The sequence below is a fragment of the Diadema antillarum genome, unplaced genomic scaffold, assembly GCF_040938485.1.
Source record: "Diadema antillarum isolate AM-2024a unplaced genomic scaffold, OU_Dant_1.0 seq00001131_RagTag, whole genome shotgun sequence".
Lineage (NCBI taxonomy): Eukaryota > Metazoa > Echinodermata > Echinoidea > Diadematoida > Diadematidae > Diadema > Diadema antillarum.
The window spans coordinates 86,193-110,288 of NW_027271944.1; the positions used below are offsets into that span (position 1 = coordinate 86,193).

Below are 24,096 nucleotides of genomic sequence, written 5' to 3' on the forward strand. Positions count from 1 at the left end.
AAGAAAAAACGCTCTTATTTCATTTTCATTTAATTTCATTTCATTTATTTATTTTAGCACGGCATATGATTCAGCCAGACGGCTGTTCTTCCTCATGTCCGTGTATCATAACGTAAAAATGACATAAACTTATTTCAAAACATATACACACGTACATGAAACATAAAATATACAACATACAATTACATGAAACAAATCAGACCAAAAGTATCCAAAAAAAAAGATTTTTTTTCTTATTCCATAGTCCCTACACGAGGGCCCGCGTGACAGTTGATAGAGTTTGAATACTCACGGTCAGTGTTTGGATAGGCCAGTAAAGTCTCGCCAGATGTTCTCTTCGAATGACGAATACACTGTGCTAAATGCTTGTCTGTTGGACCATCGGGACATACCTGTGAGTGGGAGAAAAAGAATACGGAACAGGGAATCATTAAAAGTATATTATTGCGATAAAAAAAAACAGTGAGTCCAAACACTGCAGGTATTCATCAGTATTCTGGTAACAAAATCACTATCAAGATTGACTTTCAAGTATGTTTCTTTTGTGAATAGAATAAAAAAAGAATTTACTATTAGAATTGTAATCTAAACAGACGTGCAGTGAGTCATTCTTCACAAATTTTCAGCAATTTGTTACGATATACATGAAAACAGAAGATATTTATTTTTGCTTTCTAGTACAAAAATGCCAAAGTTTACTGACATTCTGATTCATGTCAAATCTATCCAACCCATGACAGACGTTAGAAAATATTCCATGGGATGTTCTTAAAAGCGATTTGTGTATCTTACCTCGGTATTACAAAGCCGAATCTCTTCCGCGTCACCAACGCAGTCTCTCCCGCCATTTTGGGGCCTGTGGGAACAAACACAGCCATTCGAAATCTGATTTATCAAAATATAAAACACTTACCCATCTTTCAAACAATATTCATGTTACTGGCACTAGTTGTGATGATCGAAAACTCGAGAGGTATTAGAACTAAACGTTTTTGTTTTTGTTTTTGTTTTTATGACAATATCTTTCCGTTTACTCCATGAAGACCCGATTGTTTTCTTTCCCAGAAGAGTCATTTTTCTCTTTCTGAGTCATGGTTATGAAATAAAATGGATATGAAATTTTAAGCAGTTCTTCCCATACAAAAATCTTCACGGAAATTGAAAGAATAAAACAGGTCATGTGTGAATCAGGTTTTAGTATTGTAGCACTTCTCGAGCGACAGGCAAAATCCTATACTATTATTTTTTTGAACAGAGTGCAACTTCGCGACTCTACATGACATGCTAATAGTCAAACAAAAATAATAAAAAAATGATGTCTTATTTTGCTCAGATTCTTATTCATGAAGTCTTTTTGATTAACAACTCTCGTGCAGATCGTTCCTGTAAGGTTCCCCAAATTGAAGGGGGGGGGGGGGGAGCCTTGACATAAGAGGCGATATTACATTGTGCGCTGTGATTTTCAGATAGGCGCACAGTATAGTATTCGAAATGTGGGGAAAACCCGCTTCCATAACTCTATGATGGGTCACGGTGAAAAGGTCACAATACAGACATCTCGTCGATAGCTGCTCGAATAGCCATTTTGTGAGTTCTACGTCATCTCTCGGTAGTCTGTTCGGATCTTTAAAGTAAGACCTTATTCAACCTCTTTATGCTCGCATCTTCCTACAGGCTGAACAGACTACACGGTCGTTGTGATCTCATGCCTAAATGTAGGCACTACTTCGGAACCAGACAGAATCCAACCAAACTAACCACGGAGGTACAGCATACTTGGTAAGCATACGAAACAATATACCCGCACACGCATGTTACTTGTGCCTGACACGGAGTGTAGTTTACAAATGCATGATCCCTACATGCCTATAGAATTAATTCTCCCTTGTTCGTTTGGTGAGTACCTCTACTATGATTTCGCTGATTTTGTTTCACATGTTTAACTCCATGTGCAAGAAAAAATGGCATAGCCTGTTATAATAACGTTATTTCAATAAAGATATTCTTTTGGAAATAAATCACCGTCTACGGATTCTATCACAAATTGGTGAGATGAAAGCCCTTTCCTCATGACAACACAATCGACTAAAAGGCTGAGTCTAGTATACTGTAGTATTCACACGCAAAACAAGGAAGAAGGTGCAAGTCATCTGAGGGTCGTGGGAGGATTCGCGAATGGCCTGGTTGTATTACCCACTTAAATATTAAATAATCAATATTGAATTACTTAAAATTCACGAATTTTATGCGTTTCTGTTTTAGTTGTCAATACTGCACTATATTACAATATTGGTTTTATGGGTTTGATTATTCATATAAAAAAAAAACAATTAACGTATAATCGCTTCCTTTAATTTTTTAAGAAGCTTTATGAAGAATAAACAATAAAAGAGAATTTTGTAAAGATTTTTCTTTTTTTAATTCTACTTTTAGATTTCTTAGGGGGCATTCCATACATCCGGTCCAGAATGTCTTGAGGATTTGTGAACCGATAGGACTTTCGGGTTATTCAAATAAATGTGATTGTGGGTACACATTTGATATGAATGACTATTCTTCTTGAGTTTTTGTGTATTTGAACATGGATGTTGTTGTTTGAGAAACATTGATATCTAATATGAAAACGTTTAATTCGTGAAACAAAGGATCAGTAGTGAAAAATGTTGCAGCCTCGTTTTGTATAAATGAAAATACTGTTCATATTGGGAAAAGCCCTCAATTTTCTCATGTTAGATTCGAGTATGATACGCAGATATTACACAGAAGAATTTTTAAAGCACTCCGTGTTTGTTTGTTTGTTTTTGACAAAAAGTGTTTTACCCTATAGGCCCTATACAATATTCCTATTCCTTGCCTAACTGGGAAGATGTATACGTGTATTAGTTATAAATGTATACATTGTATGATTCCAGCTTGAATTGATTATCAGTATAGTTACTCCTAAAAACTTGTGTATATGATCCCTTTTGTCTAATAATAAACCATCATTCTTTATACCAGAATCAATCTGTGGATTAGCATTGCAGCGTGTTGTTTGAAAATGCACCAAACTTGTTTTACCGATATTCATAGATGATTTTTCCCAGTTCTGCATTTATTATCCGAAAACTAAAGTAATACTTAGATGGTTCTTATGAGAAGCAGTGATATCATCCGCAAACATGAAGAATCGACGATGAATTTATCATATCATTTATATCAAAAATAGTAAAGGAGTAGTATGGACCCTGGGGGTTCCACATTGGATATTTGATATGGAAAAATCATATGACCTTGCACACACACAATTTGTTGCCAGTCAGACTGGTATCAATTTCGAAATCATTTGCAAGTTCGAGCAAATCCAAAACAGTAAAGGCGTTATTAGATATTGAAAGGAGATGCAATTGTAGAAAAAAATGCTGTTGAATCTTCATAATTAATCCATCTTATCTATTTGAAGTCTTCGGTTTCAATGATTGAACAACAAATATAATTTCATTTTGAGTTGTGGCATTAGAAAATATATTGTTTTATTTAATGGACGTGATACGAATTCAGTGTATCCTTCAAGCTAGATTGGGTCCGATGGAGAAAACTCATCCTATGACAGGCTCACCAGATAAATCAGCATTGTTGAGCCGGGAAATAAAACATATTTCTTGGGGTTTTATTATAAACGGTAGTCACACGCGTATCGATGCTAACTTGTGCCTCATTTTGCTTCAATAAATTTTACAAAATGCAAAGAATGCCAGAGCATGCCTGGCATTGACCCTCCAGTTTCTGTCTGGTAAATAACCACGCTATTGATTCTGGTTGTTCTATTTAATGCTATGTGTTTCTCTTCTCATAGACAAACAATCACCATGGCAACATTTCATCAAATCAGCAGACAGAATTTGGAGTGTCCTATCTGCCTGACACTCTTTAACCAACCTAAATTACTGGCATGTTCTCACACTTTCTGCATTGACTGTGTGGAACGCATCGTTCAAACTCAGCAAAAGGAACAAACTATAACCTGCCCTGTGTGCAGGAAAGAAACGCCCCTACTAAGTGGAGATGTGAGGAGGTTACAAACAAACGTACCGCTGAATTATCTCGTGGATGAAGTGAAAACCAAGAATCCAACATGCACAGTTTGTGAGATGGACGAAAAACCACCAGCTGTATCCTTTTGTCAGGACTGTGGGAAATATATGTGCGAATCGTGTGAGAAAGGCCATGGTACTTGGAAACCGGTGTCCAACCACGAATTGGTGCCCATTAAGGAGCTGCTCGAGGGCAAAGTTCCTCTTAAGAGGCGACAGAAGTGTAAGAAACACCTTACTGATGATGAAGAGTGTTTCTGTACCGGATGTCGGGAGTACATTTGTTGTAAGTGTGGGATGCTGGAGCATCTGCAAGAGGGTCACAAGCTGGAGCATGCAGCCATCCATGAGGAAAATTTAATGAAAAATATCAAGAAGTTACAAGAAAAGGCAAAATCGAAGAAAACAACTTTTGAAAATCATATCGATTGCATAGAAACACAACGAAATGAAATAAAAAACATGATGAGAAAGGTCAACCATGACATCGACAAGGCGTACGAGGAATACATGCAGCTATTGTCAGCCAGAAGAGAGGCCCTGAAAAGCCAGGTGAAACGATGGTCTGAAAAATTCACGTATAAATTACAAGCCATGGAGGAGGAGAGTCACCAAACAATTCGTCACATAAACGCTATGGAAGAGCTGGTAACTTATGGTATGAAGGTACCGCTAGAGAAAGACGCCGTGTTTGCACACGACAAGCTATGCGAGAACTTAAAGAGTTTTCTGGGACGAGATGATCCTGACGACCAATTACCGAGAAGTGTGTCAGAACGAGCTCAGCAGATTTCATTCCGTAAGGATGTAAAATTCAATGAACTTTGTCTTGGAGAGCTGGAAGGTTACACATGGGAAGTCAAAGCAGACGTAGAGCTCCCTATAAAAGACGGCATGGATCGTATCACTCGGGCGCCAGACGGTAAGATGGCGGTGGGGTTGTACCTTGGCGGCGGAATCCATCTCTACTCCCCTGATGGCGAGTTACAGCATACCGTACTGAAGGATGTCCGCATTCGTCAGTTTGGATTCCTGTCTGATGGTCGAAGTGTTGTACGTGAAACAAACAACAAGATGTCACTATACACTCCACAGTGGGAGAAGCTAGACGTCACGTTCGAGACAATGAGTGACGATGAAGGGGGTCATGGTGGTCTCACTGTTGACAGAGATAACAATATCTACGTGAGTTATAAAAAACCCAAAAAGATTCAGGTATCTAGCCCACAGGGTGGTAGGGCAGTCAGGGAAATAATGTGTTATGGGTATACACCCCTGCAATTATTCTCTTTTCACACCACCGGGAAACTGATATTAAAAGACTCATCAGCTGTCGTGTGCCTTGATGGTAAGGGGAAGAAGGAGAATGTTTTGAAGAAGGAGGGCATGTATGCCTTCCCAGCTGTGTGTCGAGATGATTCGGTCATCGTAGCCTGGGTGAAGCACAAGGAGGGTCTCGTCAGTATAGATCGATATACGAGAGATTTGGCGCACCTGTGCAACATCGTCACCGATTTCAAAATACGGAAACCAGAGAGAAGAAATTGGTATTACCTACAAGAGTTTGAGAGTGGTGAGATAGCTTTCTGCACTACCGATAGACTCTACATATTATCTGGTGCGATATAATTTGGAAATGAAGTTATCTCCACCGATGTTTGTGTGCTGCTGTTTGAAGTTAGGAAAATAAAAAGATTATCTCTATGGGATATTCTTGGTAATTTGCATGCAATGTAAATAAAGTTAATACTGTTACCATGGTTACAGATTTACGTTTGCCACGTCTGCTTACATGAATATGCATACAACAATGTCAGGAGGCAAAGGTATACCTCATAATGATAATGATGCTTGACAATTCCAGTAGTCACGATTTATCAACGTTACGTGTTTCCAGATTGCGTTAATTCGGGCCAACGTGTCACTCAGCATCCATACCACTCCAAGTATACACTCTCCATATTTGGATTTGATTTTTTGATTTTTTACTTTTTTCATTTCTTAATTTTTCACAAAGTGAGTATAAATTTAACAAACCGTTTTTCAAAAATCATACCTTGGATACACAGATATAGTTACGGTGTGATAATGTAATATATAGTAATGCAAATGTATGTTGGGACCTCATCCTTCCCAAGGTCTGCTGACAATGTCTGTCTCCTGCAGTAGTTTCTGTAGTGTGTTATGTTCTTTATAAGGGACAGTCTTGTTGCGAAATTAACGATTCGTATATTGATTTGTATCTTATTTTTGTGCATATTATGTATTACTTGGAAATACGATACAGAAAGTGAAACTAAACCAATAAAAACACCAAACAAACAAAACAAAGAAGTATGACAAGACAAGGAGTACAGTCAACACCCGCTGGAACTACGCTGAATGGCGCCCCCATCCCACGAGTGGTGTTTGTACAAAAAGCCAACGGAACTTGTACAAAATAGTTCGAGTTGTGTTTCTAAGAGAGAATGTCATTGTCGTTCACAGTCAATTCCGTTCCAAGGAAAACCTCCCAGTCGTTAAGTGTTTCTCTTTGATATACATCACTCTGCAGTAAAACATATTTGACAAGGCGTATCCATTATACGATTGAAAATACTTAGATATTGATTATACAACAATGTTACAACGATAACCTTTGAATAATATCAGAGATACACTTTCTTCTTCACTCTGCTTGATTTTATATTAATATGAGCCTTTATACAGTCTCGTGTTGTACATGATATAACGCCATACGAGAGTAAGGAGAACTGTTCTGCTTCGTGCTCACATTGGTTGGAAAATCGATGCTTACATGATTACGATGTAAATTGTCATTGACTGTGTATTTGTATTGTAATGATTGTTGCATGGTATGTGATCTGATACTTTGTCATGTAATTTCATAACAGTATAACAACATCGAATTACATGCCTAGAACGAATATGGTATCCCTTATTCTGTTCTAGCTGTTTGTTAATAGCATGTAATATGATGACATGTAACATGATGACTGCTTGCTGTTCTTCCATGGATTCAACGAATGAATTCCCAACAGGAATGTCACCAATTGTTTGTAAAAGGTACACGGAAAATTAATGTATGGTGTATCATGTGTATGAGTATGTATACATGCATGCTGTCTCTGCTCTGTATGATTAAACAACAACTTCAATGCAAATGAAATCGCTGGCCATTCAGTAATCGTTTCCTTCCTTGCACTCGTATTTTATTCACGGTTATTAATCTTGTCTTTGTCCATTTTTTTGTTGGACATTTGGGGTTTGTTTCGGTGACTGACATGAAATATAGGAAAATGATCTGAAATATCAGAATGAATAAGACCACTCTTGTAATCTATATCAATACAATTACAAAATATATTATCGATCAAAGTAGCGGTATGGCGCGTAATTCTTGTAGGTTTTGTAATAGAGGGAAACAAACCAAACTGAAAGAGTGTTTCGAGAAAACTATTTGTTTTGTTATCTCTTTCATAATTGAGTAAGTTAATGTTGAAGTCGCCCATAAAATAAAAATCTTTATTACCAATATTGGTATCTCTTAGGTAGTCGGAGAGAATCTGCGCGAAAATAGAGATGTCAGTATTGGGTACTCTACATAACAACGACCTACTATAATGGATTTATTTGTTTGGGGTATTTCAATAAACACTGAATCACAAACACTACTACTGGCTGGCATTCTAGAACAGAGTGTGAATTCCACACCGTTTCTTACATAGAGGGCGACGCCGCCACCTTGCCTGTTCGGTCTGTTAACATGAACGAGTGTGTAGCCATTGAGAGAGAAAGACTCAATTGATGTATCATTACGAAACCAGGTTTCTGAAATACCAATGACAGTAAATTTGTAGTCTACAGCAAATAAGAGTAGTTCCAATTCTTCATGGTTTCGGACAAGGCTTCTTGCATTTACGTGTAATAATGCAAAATCATCAGAAGTTGCCTTAGTTTTATGAAGGAAATCTTCACAGAACAAATAATTACAAAAATTGGAGTCATTGACACTGTCGTAGGCACTCAATGCAGCATTAAAATCATTGGTTATCGGATTAAACTTGTTCATGCTCATTGGATTCACAGAGAGGGAGCAGAATCTTTCTTCATCAACAATTTCATTTAACTTAAAATATGAGAATAATGACCACAGAAATTGATCATTACTATCGTAGTGATTAAATGGAAACAATTCAGAATTACATGTACAACAGAATGAATTATAACGTAAACAGTTCTGTTTGGAACAATATATACAATGGTATAACGGATTCGATTTGACAATACCAGGATTTCGGTCAGCAGTAGAAAAAGGTAGCTCACAAAACAAACATTTGTCACATATCCAATCACATGTTTCATTAAAAATGGCGATGCTTGAGGGTGTACATTTCAAATGGCACCATGACTTACACGAGACACAGAGGAGTGCGTTTTGATTGTTTCGCACGGAGGTATTACAAACGATACATGGGTATTTCGGAGGCATTTATGAAATTGAAACCAATTAGACGAGAATGTAACTACGAAATGTGTATGTACAGTTGCAAATATAGAGAGAGTGAGAGAAGTAGAAGACGGTAGAGAGGGGAAAAGAAGTCTCAGACTTACACGTTTCCGAGTTTTTCGAGTTCGTTTACAGTGTTTATTGGTATTTTCCTGTTGTCTGTGGTTAGAACTGTGATTCGTCCGTCTTGGGTCCACGTTCTTTGTACGTTCTTGCGACGTTTTGCTTGCATCAAAAGTCGTTGCCTGTAGGTGGTCAGAGATTCATTGATGTAGATTCCCTTCCCTTTCAGCTTCGCTTTGGACTTGTAGACGAGTTGCCTCGCGTTGTACGTGGCGAAGCGGACAATGACGGCTCTCGGTTTCGGAGGTCGACTTGTTCGCGTCTTGTCGGCTTGTTGTCGAGGTCGCTGTGTAAGTCTATGGCTGCGGTCGATGTCCTTGGCGTGGAGGTCGATGCCCAGTTCCTTCTTGGCGAACTGCGAGATGACAGTGTCTGTGCTCTCGTTCTCGTTCTCGGGGAGACCATGGATGACTTAGCAGTTTCGACGACTATATTGCTCCTGGTCGTCGATTTCCTCGTTGACTTCATCAAGTCTGCGATGAAGTTGTTTTAGCTGGTTGGAAAGAGCCTGAAATTCTTTCTCTTGTCGTTCCATGTCCAAGCGGAGGGACTCGTATACCTGTTGAGTGACGTCTTCCAATATGGCTTCTTTCACGGCTTGAATGAGGGCCGCCATGACAGGTTGAGAAAGGAGAAACGTATCTTTTCAGATAGGAGACAATCAAGGTCATTGTCTCCTTTGTCTGTTGACTGATTGTCCGTGGGGTCGGTTGGATGACCAGCTGAACTCCCTTCAGGGCCGGTGGGAGTGGAATCTACCGCAGAGTTGCCGGGGCCAGTTGTGGTCTGATGTCGTGTTTCCTTGCCTTGTCGTGTCACAGGCATCGTCACCACTTCAAAGTTGTCACAAAATTCAGTTATTTGAACGGAGTTGGTGGTAACAGAGCTTATCCAATATTTCTTGAGCTCGACATCGTCGACGTCAGGCAGAAAAATATTTCTCAGATGTCATTTCAGTCACGTTGTCAGAGAGAAAACAGTAATTTTAGTGGAGCAACAAGCAGTGCATGACCCTGCGATGTAGACGTTGATGATATATATAAGTCCTTTTTGTAATTCAACCTTAGAAACACCTATGCACATATTTTATGACTGTGAATCTGTTCGTAAGCTCAGTCAAGAATTAATTTTGTACACAAAATTGGTGAAAAATGAATATTAAGTTGGAAGATTTTACGAGGAAACGACTGATGTTTGGCTTCGTCGGACAGGACCCGACGAAATTATTGGTGTTAAATCATTTGATAATTATGTTCAAAAGATAAGATATATTTATATTAGCAAATCCCAAAACACAACACCGTGTTATGTGTCATGATATCATTGATATCATTATTCAGAACACAAAATACATAGAAAGTGGAAACAAAAGAAAACTGAAAAAAAAAATCATTACGAGAAATGGTTTCCTGTAAAAAAAAAATACTTCGATCCTTATCCTTAATCTATACCGTTACCCATTATGCATCCTACTATGCTGTTTGACTGAATTTCTTTCAATTTTTTCGTTGTGTTTGTTGTATGTTTCTTTTTTTTCACTTTCGCATTTTGATCCTACTGTATAAATTCATTACATGATTATTGTTGTTTCGATGGATATGTCTATTATCTGAACAATAAAAAGTTTCAAAAGGAAGAAAAAAAAAGTTTCATATCGAAATGCAAGTCAGAGCAGCCTCGATGCTGACGTGGAAGTACGTCATACTTGGTAAGCATAATACGGTGTATTCACACAGATATACGTGACCTGCGTCACTCTAAACATGCCGGTATAGGCCCTACTGGGCCCTAATATTTAACGTTTTAAGGATAGGGGTTTGTGTTTGTGTAATGACAGAAAGGCCCATGACATCGTTTTATGAACTTATAGAACCCTGAAAAAACCAACGCTTTTGTTGGGTGTTTGCTGACTTTGCTGAACATTGTTATTTCTTTTTTAGCCCCACAATTATTGACCCAACAATTTCGTACCATTGTACAGTGTTTATAGACCCAGTTTATCTAGTATAATAATATGCATGTTTATTATATTTTGTCGGTTTTCTTGTTATTCAACCCCTTACATTGCAATGTCATGATCTTTCCTTTGACCCTAAACACTGGTTCGTTCTAAATTCATGAGTTATAACTTAGTTTATAGTTTGCTATATTTATGAATGTAGGCACCCTATTCTGTAAACTATTCATGCATGCTTTATCAAAACAAACACAGCCATTTGAAATCTGATCAAAAGAGAAAACACTTATCCATTTGTCAAACAATATTCATGTCACTGGCACTAGTTGTGATGATCGACAAGTCGAGAGGTTTTCTAAACCTTTTTTTTTTTTCATGACGACATCTTTCCGTTTGCTCCATGAAGTGCCAATTGTTTTCTTTTCCAGAAGATTTATTTTTCTCTCTCTGAGTCATGTTTATGACACAAAATGGAAATAAAATTCTAGGCTGTTCTTCCCATACAAAAAACTTCACGGAAGCTGAAAGAATAAAACAGGTCATGTGTGAATCAGGTTTTAGTATTGTAGTACTACTCGAGCGACAGGCAAAATCCTATACTATTATTTTGTTGTGAAATTTTGAACAGAGTGCAATTTCGCCATTTTACATGACATGCTAACAGTCAAACAAAAATTATTTTTAAAATGATGTCTTATTTTGCTCAGATTCTCATTCATGAAGTCTTCTTGCTTAACAACTTTTGTGCAGATCGTTCCTGTAAAATTCCCCAAATTGAAGGGAGGGGGGGGGGGGAGCCTTGACATAAGAGGCGATATTACATTATGCGCTGTGATTTTCAGATAGGCACACAGTATAGTATTCGAAATGTGGGGAAAACCCGCTTCCATAACTCTATGATGGGTCACGGTGAAAAGGTCACAATACAGACATCTCGTCGATAGCTGCTCGAATAGCCATCTTGTGAGTTCTACGTCATCTCTCGGTAGTCTGTTCGGATCTTTAAAGTAAGACCTTATTCAACCTCTTTATGCTCGCATCTTCCTACAGGCTGAACAGACTACACGGTCGTTGTGATCTCATGCCTAAATGTAGGCACTACTTCGGAACCAGACAGAATCCAACCAAACTAACCACGGAGGTACAGCATACTTGGTAAGCATACGAAACAATATACCCACACACGCATGTTACTTGTGCCTGACACGGAGTGTAGTTTACAAATGCATGATCCCTACATGCCTATAGAATTAATTCTTCCTTGTTCCTTTGGTGAGTACCTCTACTATGATTTAGCTGATTTTGTTTCACGTGTTTAACTCCATATGCAGGAATAAAAATGACATAGCCTGTTATAATAATGTTATTTCAATAAAGATATTCTTTTGGAAATAAATCAAGTCTACGGATTCTATCACAAATTGGTGAGATGACAGCCCTTTCCTCATGACAACACAATCGACTAAAAGGCTGAGTCTAGTATACAGTAGTATTCACACGCAAAACAAGGAAGAAGGTACAAGTCATCTGAGGGTCGTGGGAGGATTCGCGAATGGCCTGGTTGTATTACCCACTTAAATATTGAATATTAAATATTGAATTACTTAAAATTCACGAATTTTATACATAGATCATGCGTTTCTGTTTTAGTTGTCAATACTGCTTATGTTACAATATTGGTTTCATGGGTTTGATTATTCATATATATATTTTAAAAAACAATTTATGTATCATCGCCTCCTTTATTTTTCTTTAAGAAGCTTTATGAAGAAGAAAAAAGAGGATTTTATAAAGATTTTTTTAAATTCAATTCTTAGATTTCTTAGGGGGAGCATTCCATACGTCCGGTCCATAATGTCTAGAGGATTTATGAACCGATAGGACTTTTGGGTTATTTAAATAAATGTGATTGTGGTGTGGGTAGATGTTTGATATCAATGACTGTATTTTTTTGAATTTTTGTGTATATTAACATGGATGTTGTTTGAGAAACACTGACATCTAATATGAAAACATTTAATTCGTGAAATGAAGGATCAGTAGGTGTTATGAGGGAGGAATTTGTGGAAATTGTTGCAGCCTTCTTTTGTATAAATAAAAATACCGTTCATGTTGGGAAAACCCCTCAATTTTCCCATGTTGAATTCGTGTATGATATGCAGATATTTCACAGAAGAATTTTTAAAGCATTCAGCGGGTTTCTTGACACACAAAAATGTTCATCTTGTACATTATTCCTATTTCTTTGGCTAACTGGGAAGATGTATAAGCTTTACATGTACAAAATGATTCCAGCTTATATGACTATCAGTATAGTTACACCAAAAAAAATATTTGTATAATCCCTTTTGCCTAATAATAATCCATCAATCTTTATACCAGCATCAATCTGTGGATTAACATTGAAGCGTGTTGTTTGAAAATGCATGAAACTTGTTTTACCAATATTCATAGATGATTTTTTTCCAGATCTGAATTTATTGTCCGAATAATGCTATGAAGGTTCTTATGAGGAACAGTGATATCATCCGCAAAAATGAAGTTAAGAATCGACGATGAATTTATTATATCATTTGCGTATATCAAAAACAGTAAGGGAGAGGTATGGACCATTGGGGGTTCCACATTGGCTTTTTGACATGGATAAATCTGACCTTGTACCAATACATTTTGCTGCCACTCAGATGTATGTCTTTTAAACCAAGAATAATTATCCATTTACCATAATTGCAAATAACAAAATAAATAAAAGAACCATAATTACACTAATATCTAAGGAGAGTTTACTGTACATCTTGTGGCATCAAAGGCCTCGCTTAGGTCGATAATATGGTGTTAACGCTCTTTTTTGTGAGTTGTTTTATAACCTTATATCTATCATTACTTTATGATGGAAGAATTCAGTCCACCATTTTTCCTACAACCAAATTTTGATTGATTGAAGATGATTAAATTGTCAAAAAATAGGCCTTTCTACAACTCCTGAAATACATATAAAGGGCTTTAACGAGATGATAATGAGATGATTTTTCCTCGTTTCATCATATCTTTGAGATATTTAATTAGTATTCATTTTGCAATCTCTATAGCAAGTTCGGGCAAGACCAAAGGCCCATTTGATACTTAAAAGGAGATGCAATTGAAAAAAAAAAGTTTGAATCTTCATATCCAGTTGAAGTCTTGCGGGTTTCAATGATTGAACAACATAGACTATATGATTTCACTTTGAGTTGCGGCATTAAAAAATATTGTTTTATTTAATTTACGTGATACGAATTCAGTGTATCTTTCAAGCTAGATTGGGTCCGATGGAGAAAACTCATCCTATGACAGGCTCACCAGATAATAAGTTAACTGCCATAAATCAGCATTACTGAGCCGGAAAATAAAACATATATATATATATATATATATATATATTTTTTTTTTTTTTTTGGGGGGGGGGGGGTGTTATGATAAACGGTAGTCACACGCGTATCGATGCTAATTTGTGCCTCATTTTGCGTCAATGAATTTTACAAAATGCAAAGAATGTCAGAGCATGAATCATGATCAGAGCATGCCTGGCATTGACCCTCCCTTTTCTGTTAGGTCAATAACTATACTATTAATTCTGCTCGTATTAGTTGATCTATTTAATGCTATGTGTTTCTCGATTTCTCATAGACAAACAATCACCATGGCAACATTTCATCAAATCAGCAGCCAGAATTTGGAGTGTCCTATCTGCCTGACACTCTTTAACCAACCTAAATCACTGGTATGTTCTCATACTTTCTGCATTGACTGTGTGGAACGCATCGTCCAAACTCAGCAAAAGGAACAAACCATTACCTGCCCTGTATGCAGGAAAGAAACGCCCTTACCCAGTGGAGATGTGAGTAAGTTACAAACAAACGTACCGCTGAGTTCTCTTGTGGATGAAGTGAAAACCAAGAATCCAACATGCACGGTTTGTGAGGTGGACGAAAAACCGCCAGCTGTATCCTACTGTCAGGACTGTGGGAAATATATGTGCGAATCGTGTGAGAAAGGCCATGCTACTTGGAAACTGGTATCCAACCACGAATTGGTGCCCATTAAGGAGGTGCTCGAGGGCAAAGTTCCTCTTAAGAGGCGACAAAAGTGTAAGAAACACCTTACTGATGATGAAGAGTGTTTCTGTACCGGATGTCGGGAGTACATTTGTTGTAAGTGTGGGATGCTGGAGCATCTGCAAGAGGGTCACAAGCTGGAGCATGCAGCCATCCATGAGGAAAAATTAATGAAAAATATCAAAGAGTTACAAGAAAGGGCAAAATCAAAGAAAACAACTTTGGAAAATCATATCGATTGCATAGAAACACAACGAAATGAAATAAAAAACATGATGAGAAAGGTCAACCATGACATCGACAAGGCTTACGAGGAATACATGCAGCTATTGTCAGCCAGAAGAGAGGCCCTGAAAAGCCAAGTGAAACAATGGTCTGAAAAATTCACGAATAAATTACAAGTCATGGAGGACGAGAGTCAGCAAACAATTCGTCACATAAACGCTATGGAAGAGCTGGTAACTTATGGTATGAAGGTACCGCTAGAGAAAGATGCCGTGTTTGCACACGACAAGCTATGCGAGAACTTGAAGAGCTTTCTGGTTCGAGATGATCCTGACGACCAATCACCGATAAGTGTGTCAGAACGAGCTCAGAAGATTTCATTCCGTAAGGATGTAAAAGTCAATGAACTTTGTCTTGGAGAGCTGAAAGGTTACACATGGGAAATCAAGGCAGACGTAGAACTCCCAGTCAAAGACAGCATGGATTGTATCACTCGGGCGCCAGACGGTAAGATGGCGGTGGGGTCGTACCTTGGCGGAATCCATCTCTACTCCCCTGATGGCGAGTTACAGCAGACCGTACTGAAGGATATCCTCATCCGTCAGTTTGGATTCCTGTCTGATGGTCGAAGTGTTGTACGTGATACAGACAACAAGATGTCACTTTACACTCCACAGTGGGAGAAGCTCGACGTCTCGTTCGAGACAATGAGTGACGATGAAGGGGGTCATGGTGGTCTCACTGTTGACAGAGATAACAATATCTACGTGAGTTATAAAAAACCCAAAAAGATTCAGGTATCTAGCCCACAGGGCTGTAGGGCAGTCAGGGAAATAATGTGTGATGAATATACACCCTACCAATTATTCTCTTTTCACACCACCGGGAAACTGATATTAAAAGACTCATCAGCTGTCGTGTGCCTTGATAGTAAGGGGAAGAAGGAGGATATCTTGGAGAAGAAGGGTACGTATGCCCACCCAGCTGTTTGTCGTGATGATTCGGTCATTGTAGCCTGGGTGAAGCACGAGATAGGTCTCGTCAGTATCGATCGATACACGAGAGATTTGGAGCCCGTGTGCAACATCATCACTAATTTCAAAATACAAAAACCAGCGAAAAGAAACTGGTACTATCTACAAGAGTTTGAGAGTGGTGAGATTGCTTTCTGCACTACCGATAGACTCTACATATTATTTGATGGGATGTAATTTGAAAATGTAGCTATCGCCACCGACAATTTTGTGCTACTGTTTGAAGTTAGGAAAAAAGGGAAAATTATCTTTATATGGTATATTCTGGGTAATTTGCATGCAATGTAAGCGAAGTTTTATATTGTTACAGATTTACGACTGCCACGTCTACTTACATGAATATGCACACAACAATAATGCTCCTATTATACAGGTATGTCGGGAGGCACAAGTACCTCATAGTGATACGATGCTTGACAATTCCAGTAGTCAGTCACAATCTATCAACGTTACGTGTTTTCAGATGGCGTTGCAAGTACCACCTTCGTGAATTCGGGCTAAAGCGTCACTCAGCATCCGTGTCGAGTATAGACTCTCCATATTTGGATATATTTTTTTTTACCCTACTTCATTTCCATTTTTTTTTTCACAAAATAGATAAAATGTAACAAACAATTTTTCAAGCATCATATCTTGGATACATAGATATGGTATTATATAGTAATTCAAATGTATGTTGGGGCCTCATCCCTGCCAAGCTTGCTTGAAGCTTGAAGCTTGAAGCTTGAAGTGGTAATCCTTTTTGCAGCTCACTCTGGAAGCTATACCGGGATGATGTGCATGTGTGCAGTCAACGGCTGACAGTGATTAGGAAAGTAAATTTACAATAAAAAGTGTGAAGTGCAAGTAAAAACATGACCGGGCTTACAGGAGCCTGAATCCAGGGGGAGGCTGCATGCTTCTAATGATGGGGACAGCAGCTTCCCGGAAAGTAGCTGGGGAGGGTGTAGTAACAGCTACCTAAGATAGTTCCAGATTCTGACGGTGCGTGGATAAAAAGAATACTTAAAGGCATCTACATTTGCGTCCGGAATGGTGAGTTTTAGGGAGTGGTCTCGTCTACCAGTGAATAAGGCTGGGGTAGTGGTTGGTGGGAGAGGAATGTCTACGAGATTGTGGTATATTTTGAAGAACATGGTTGCTTGTGCACAGAGTCTACGAGTATGGAGGAGGTCCCATCCCAGGTTTGACACGAGCTGCGATGAAGATGTGCTCTTCCTATAATCACGATGAGTGAAGCGGGCAGCAGCTTTTTGAACTCTCTCCGGATCTTCAATACTCGTGGTCGTGTGAGGATTCCAGGCTTCAGCACCATATTCAATCTGAGGTCGTACAAGGGCTTTATAGGCTCTGTTTTTTATTTCTTGGGAACATGGTGATAAAGTTCTCCTAAGAAGGCCAAGAGTGCGATTTGCTTTATGCCGGATCTGTTGGCAGTGGAGGTTCCAACGTAAGTCGTGTGATATTGTAATGCCAAGGTATTTATAATGGTCAACTCTCGGGATACTTTCACCAACAAGTTGATACAAGTGTGTGCTGGGTTCCCTTTTCTTGGTTATTGTAAGGACAGCACATTTCTTTATGTTGAAGCCCATGAGCCATTTTTGGGACCAGTTTGACAGTGTGTGAAGATCTTCTTGAAGGATGTTGTGATCTGTTTGAGTCCTGACTTCTCGATATACCACTCCATCGTCAGCGAAGAGGCGTGTGGTGGACTTGATGTTTGTATAAATATCGTTGATATACAGCAAGAAAAGTGCAGGGCCAATGACAGATCCCTGTGGGACACCAGAAGTGACTTCCAGTGGCGTATCTAGGGGGGGGGGGGCAAGGGGGGCACGTGCCCCGGGCGCCACTCCTTGGGGGCGCAAAAAAAACGAGGAAAAAAACGAAGAAAAGAAGAAAAAAAGAAAAAAACGAAGAAGAAGAAGAAGAAGAAGAAAAAAAAAACTCGCCCGGAAAGGGGGGGGGGGAAGGAGAATGATTGGGGGGGGGCAGAAAACCAAATCAAACAAGATAAAAACAAAACATGATGATGACGCGGACAAAATGACAATGTTTATTGTGTTCACACAAAGAATTCCATGTTCCGTAAGCTGAAATACAAAAATTTTCGGCTCGCTCGCTGCGCTCGCAAGCCAATATAAAAAGAAGGTAAGAACAAAATTGATGATGACGCGGACAAAATGACAATGTCTATTGTGTTCACACATGTCATTTAATATTTAGCAGGCAAAATGTTTCACTGAGCAGCGGCTGCAATTTCGTTCGTTCTGAAGCGATCGCCAGTTGGATCAAAAGGCGCCAACGGTTTCGAACATACGGGGGGGGGGGGGGGCGCAAAAACCCCCAAATCAAACAAGATAAGAACAAAACGCAATGATGACGCGGAAATATACAAATTTCGGCTCACTCGCTCGTACTAATTTAGAGTATTTTTTCAAGTCCTCAGTTTGTTGGTATGAATCGTTATCTATAAGGCCGTCACTATATCTTGATTAGAATTATAAGATTTAATAAGCTAAAAATGACAAGAGTTCCATGTTTAGTAAGTTGAAATACAAAAATTTTCGGCTCGCTCGCTGCGCTCGCTCGCCAAAATTTATCAAAAAAAGGAAGAAGAAGATAAGAACAAAACGTGACGATGACGCGGACAAAATGACAATGTCTATTGTGTTCACACATGTCATTTAATATTTAGCAGGGAAAATGTTTCACTGAGCAGCCGTTCTGAAGCGATCGCCGATTGGATCAAAGAGGACGCCAACGGTTTCGAACATACGGGGGGGGGCGCAAAAAAAAACAAATCAAAAAAGATAAGAACGAAACGTAATGATGACGCGGAAACATACAAATTTCGGCTCACTCGCTCGTACTAATTTAGAGTATTTTTTCAAGTCCTCAGTTTGTTGATATAAATCGTTATCTATAAGGTCGTCACTACATCTTGATTAGAATTGTAAGATTTAATAAGCAAAAACTGACAAGAATTCCATGTTTTGTAAGCTGAAATAAAACGATTTCGGCTCGCTGGCTGCCCTCACTCGCAAAATCTATCAAAATTCGCTACATTTAAATTACCCTCAAAAGACCCCTTTTAAGTGCTTGAAAAAAGCATATCATGTGGACTTTGTTTAAAGTCCCTACCGGGATGGGGTTGGGGTTGAACACTTTTTCAGAAATTAGGGGCGCAATTTTCGCGCTTGCCCCGGGCGCCGTTTTCCCTAGATACGCCACTGGTGACTTCTTTCCAGGAGGAAGGAGACACATTCACCACTACTGTCTGTTGTCTGTTTGAGAGGAGAGCCATGATCCAGTGTAGGGTGTCCCCCCTGATTCCGTAATAGTTGAGCTTTGTTTGTAAGTGATGGTGCGGTACCCGATCGAACGCTTTCTGGAAGTCTAGAAAGATTACGTCGGTTTGGCCTTTCAGATGTAGGGTGTGGGCCCAGTCATGAGTGGCTGAAATGAGTTGAGTTACTGTAGATAGCTTCTGGCGAAAGCCATGTTGATTGTTGAAGAGGATATTGTTGGAAGAGATGTGTTTTGAGATATGACTAAGTACGATATGTTCCATTATCTTTCAACAGATGCACGTCAGTGAGATTGGCCTGTAGTTTGAAGGATCTGATCGCTCACCGGATTTGAAGATGGGTGTAACTAAGGCCTGCCTCCACTGACGTGGGACTAAACGTGTGTTGTAGCTTTGCTGGAAGATGAAGGAAAGGGCCGGAGCAATCTCGGTTGCAACTATCTTCAGCAGTCGTGGCGGAACTTCATCAGGCCCACATGCTTTAGATGGATCCTTTTGAAGAAGTTGTTTTTCCACGCCTAGCCTGTGAACATGGAGATAGCCAATGTCCTCATATGGGGAAGGTTCCGGCATGGCTGCATGATTTGCTGTTACCTTGGTAAACACTGACTGGAAGGAGGAATTAAGCAACTCAGCTTTCTCTTGGGCACTGGTGCAGAGCTTCCCTTGGCTGTACATGGAAGGAACCCCTATGTTCTCCGTACGACGAGAGCGAACGTATGACCAGAAAGACTTCGGATTTTCGAGGAGATTGTTCCCGACAACACGGTTTATATAGTCACAGTGGGCGTGATGTACCACCTTGGTGTCTTTATTACGATATACTCTGTAAGCGTGCCAGGCAGTTTGAGTGGAATGTCTCCTTGCCTTTTTGAAGAGACGGTCGCGTTTCCTCATTTGTCTCTTTATGCTGTTAGTTATCCAGGGCAGGTGCCGTCTCCCTTTGTAGGTTTTAGATGGGACAAGACTTGCCATACTGTCTTTAAGGAAACCTACAATTGCACTCCAGTTTTCATCCACCGAGTTCAGTTCTGGGGAGGATTCCAAAAAGGTTGACATAAAGCTGCTGGTTGCGTCTTTCAATTCTTGATGATCTGCTTTGTGGAACTGGAAAACTTTCCTTGGTGGCTTTGGTGTGAGGGCTGGTCTTGAAGAAATATTAAATGTCACAATATTATGGTCGGAGATTCCAGAATGAGTATATAGAAACTTCTGAAATGATGGATGGGTTAGATGCGAGCACCAGATCAAGGATGTTATTTGACACTGGGCGACTTATGTCCCTCACGAGCTGAACAATAGAGCACTGAAGCATCAGATCTAGCAGTGATTTGTGTACGTTTGCAGTTGATGGGTTTGTTGTAGTGCCACATATCCAGTCAATATCAGGGAGGTTGAAGTCGCCCCCAAGTATAATGTTGGGAAGGTTGCGTCGGTGCTTTAATAGCAACTTGGTTGGAGAGCTTGATAATTCACGTGTGCTTTCTACCTGATTTCCTTGTGGCCTATAAAAGCTAGCAATCAGCAGAGGTTTTGCATTAAACAGCTGAATATTACACCATAGGAGCTCACAGTCTGTGTCCAAGTCCAGACATGATGTTGCTGCTATTGTGTCCCTGATAGCAATGAAATCACCTCCTCCGTGTTTGTTTCTATCCTTGCGAAATGCTGTGAAGTTTGCTGGAAATATGCTGCTTGAGGTGATGTTGTCATCAAGTTTACTCTCACATCCTAAGATGACATCTGGTCCATGATGTTCTACTGCTGCCTGAAATTGAGACTGCTTGGGCAAGCTTTTTAACCCATTACAGTTGACCACCATCACCTTGATGGTTTTCTTTCTGTTTTTCATGCTTGGTTTGAAGTTAGGGCGAGGGGCTTGCCGTGGAGGAGTAGAGGTATGGGGTTGATGAGACAATGACGAAGCCTCACATGCACTGTCATCTTCAACTGGCTGAATTGGTGAAAACTGGTTTGCATGGACAAAGTTTGCTTCAGACAGTATAGAGCTTGAATCCATGTTAGGATTCCCACATTGACAACATATCCAAGAGAAGTTGGTTGATCTGTTACACAATGCCTCGTATGACTGAGAAGAAATGCCTACACAAGAAGTGTGACACCAGTAGTTACAGCTGTCACACAACAGGGCTGGATCAATGTCGTTGACGTCCTCCATTCAAACAGCACGAGGGAACTGAGGCACAGCTGTAGCTGCAAGAGGGCCTGGGTTGGTTTCGATCTGGCCGCTTAGGAGTAAAAGTATGACAAGGCGACTTAGTGATGCTGCTCTTATGTGCATATTTGATGATGCACGATTAATCTTCCTTGCTGGACTTGACAGCAAGACTGAACATGAAGTAAGGCTGGTAATATGAATCATCTTGCGAGGGAGGGAAGGAGGATGAAAGGCTGTCTGTTCATGTAGACAGTGTGGTACACTGCAGGGAGTGAAGCTTGACATAAGTAAAATAACTGATGCACCGACAGTTAAAAAGATCATGATGAAAGGATGAGATTTCCTCTGAGTATTTGCCATCTTAAACTTCAGCAAGTTATATCCAGGCTCTGACTTGGGTTGTAGAAAGAATATGAGGTTTGTGTAGGCTACTCACAAAACACCTAACATAGGCTGGTAAGGTGGTAGTAGTACATGTACATGTAGCTTCCTGGCTTTGTTAATCCTTCCACTGTACATAGATGCTGTTTGCCTGTTCCCACTTATAGGCATTGGTGTATAGTGATCCATAGGTTAGGTGTGAAAACTTGCATGGAACAATTAAAAAAAAAATCGTCTCAAACAGTAAAAATAAAGCGGGAAAATAACAAACTTCCAATCAAGGAGCACTTAAGATGGCCAAATGATGGGAATATAGCCAGAGATGACCAAACATTTTCAAGATTAAAAAGGATTTGAAGTGAAATAAAAGAGGCCTAGAGAGATGCAACTGTCAGCCATGACACACACACATACGGTAAGCTCTGCTTACAATGTCTGTCTCCTGTAGTAGTTTATGGAGTGCATTATGTACTTCATTAGGACAGTCTTGTTACGAAATTAACAATTCGTAAATTGATTTGTATTACTATGACGTAAAAACATATTACTGTTATGTATTACTTGGAAATGAGATACAAAAAGTGAAACTTAACCAATAAAAAACACCAAACAAACAAACAAAAACGTATGACAAGACAAGGAGTACAGTCAACACCCGTTGGAATTACGCTGAACAGCGCCCTCCATCCCACGAGTGGTGTTTGTACAAAAAGCCAACGGAACTTGTACAAAATAGTTCGAGTTGTGTTTCTAAGAGAGAATGTCACTGCAGTTTACTGTATAGACATTTCAGTCATGTGGACGACTCCTTTCCAAGGAAAACCTCCCAGTCGTTAAGTGTTTCTCTTTGATATGCATCACTCTGCAGTAAAATATATTCTACAATGATAACCTTTGAATAATGTCAGAGATACACATTTTTCTTCGCGCGGTTCACTTTCAGTTGATCGATCAATTCAATAATAATTCAAGAGAGATTAAGGTTCCAGTTCCGTTTAGCAGGATTTAACTTGTGGCCACGCCAGAGAACATGTAAATTATCAACTTAAAGTAGATTTTATTGTCGATTATGAGCAGTGTTCGACTGTGTCTCATGAAGTCACGCCAATGACATAACGTAAGGTTGTTCTTCAGATGAAGTGACTGTAAAGCAACCTCTTATTACATGTAGGTATGATAGTCGGGGTCATCCCAAGAGACCGATATTGAAAATAGGTCCATGAGTCATACAGCCCACGAGTTATACAGCCCATCAGTCACATACAGACCATGACTTCGACACTAGGGAAATAGAGCCCATGAGTTCGATACTATACGCAAAGTCGAATTAGGCTCACGAGACCGACACTACGCAAACAAAGCCCCTGAGACCGACAGTACGCAAACAAAGCCCATGAGACAAGCACTACGCAAAAGAGGCTAACGTGAGCGACACGATGCAAGAGAGGCTCACGAGACCGATGTGACGTGCACTCTAACAGTCAACCTTGCCTAAGTCGAATCTATTTGGACTAAAGAAATAGCTTCGACTTTGAGAAAATTCGATTTATGAGGGATTAGAATCATTAGAATACAAAAAGAAGAGGACTTGAAAAGACCTCCAACTTGGGCGATGGTAATTCAAAGGGTGTAGGGTCCTTGAGGCTATAGTTAAGTCACTTGCATGTACAAAATTTTTATCCGTACATATACACGTTTACTGTAGACATATATTAAGGTATGCTTTATTCACACATTGATAAGTTCCACAAAAATATTTTATAAATTGATTGAATATGGCAATTGTTATGATCTATGATACATATACAATAGTGGTTTTATAATGCAAGCCAGAGGGAAATCATAACCTTTATAGTCTATAAGGCGACTTTTATCAACCAGTTTCAGTAGAGTTTCATTATTGTAAAACTTCTTGTACCCGCAATTTACTGTTCTTATCAACATAGATCATGATACATTTCTCCAGTCATGTAGGCCTACAGGCTGCCAGTCATAACAAAAACTCCCAGTTGTTGAAATATTTGAGTAATTTTCGTGTTGTAGTTATCTTTCGTTCATTACACTGTTCTCTTGCATTGTGTTCGTCAATGTAATGACGTAGTCATGAGACTATTAGGTTCCTGATCTATTTGACAGGCAGCTGATATGTGACTGATTCAAAGCTCACGATCACGTGTATATTTTTATAATGCAAGCCAGAGGGAAAT

General features: G+C 39.4%; 2 protein-coding genes across 2 annotated transcripts in view; one reads left to right on the forward strand and one right to left on the reverse strand.

The window, feature by feature from the left end:
* LOC139744040 (A disintegrin and metalloproteinase with thrombospondin motifs 3-like) overlaps window positions 1-24,096 on the reverse strand; it is a 52,164-nt gene that overhangs the window by 8,597 nt on the left and 19,471 nt on the right. Inside the window, exons 13-14 of the mRNA XM_071654501.1 lie at window positions 793-856; window positions 293-392 (exon numbers count right to left, since the gene is read on the reverse strand). Of these exons, the coding sequence (XP_071510602.1) occupies window positions 293-392; window positions 793-856 (164 nt within the window). The remainder of the gene's footprint in view (window positions 1-292; window positions 393-792; window positions 857-24,096) is intronic.
* LOC139744039 (uncharacterized) lies at window positions 11,643-16,193 on the forward strand. Its single transcript, XM_071654500.1, has 2 exons — window positions 11,643-11,818; window positions 14,330-16,193. Exon 2 carries the CDS (start codon window positions 14,343-14,345, stop codon window positions 16,191-16,193), a length of 1,851 nt encoding a protein of 616 aa, XP_071510601.1. The 5' UTR covers window positions 11,643-11,818; window positions 14,330-14,342.

Coding starts and splice junctions, on each gene's coding strand:
- LOC139744039 (XM_071654500.1), top strand. CDS start 14,343: ATGGCAACATTTCATCAAATCAGCAGCCAGAATTTGGAGTGTCCTATC.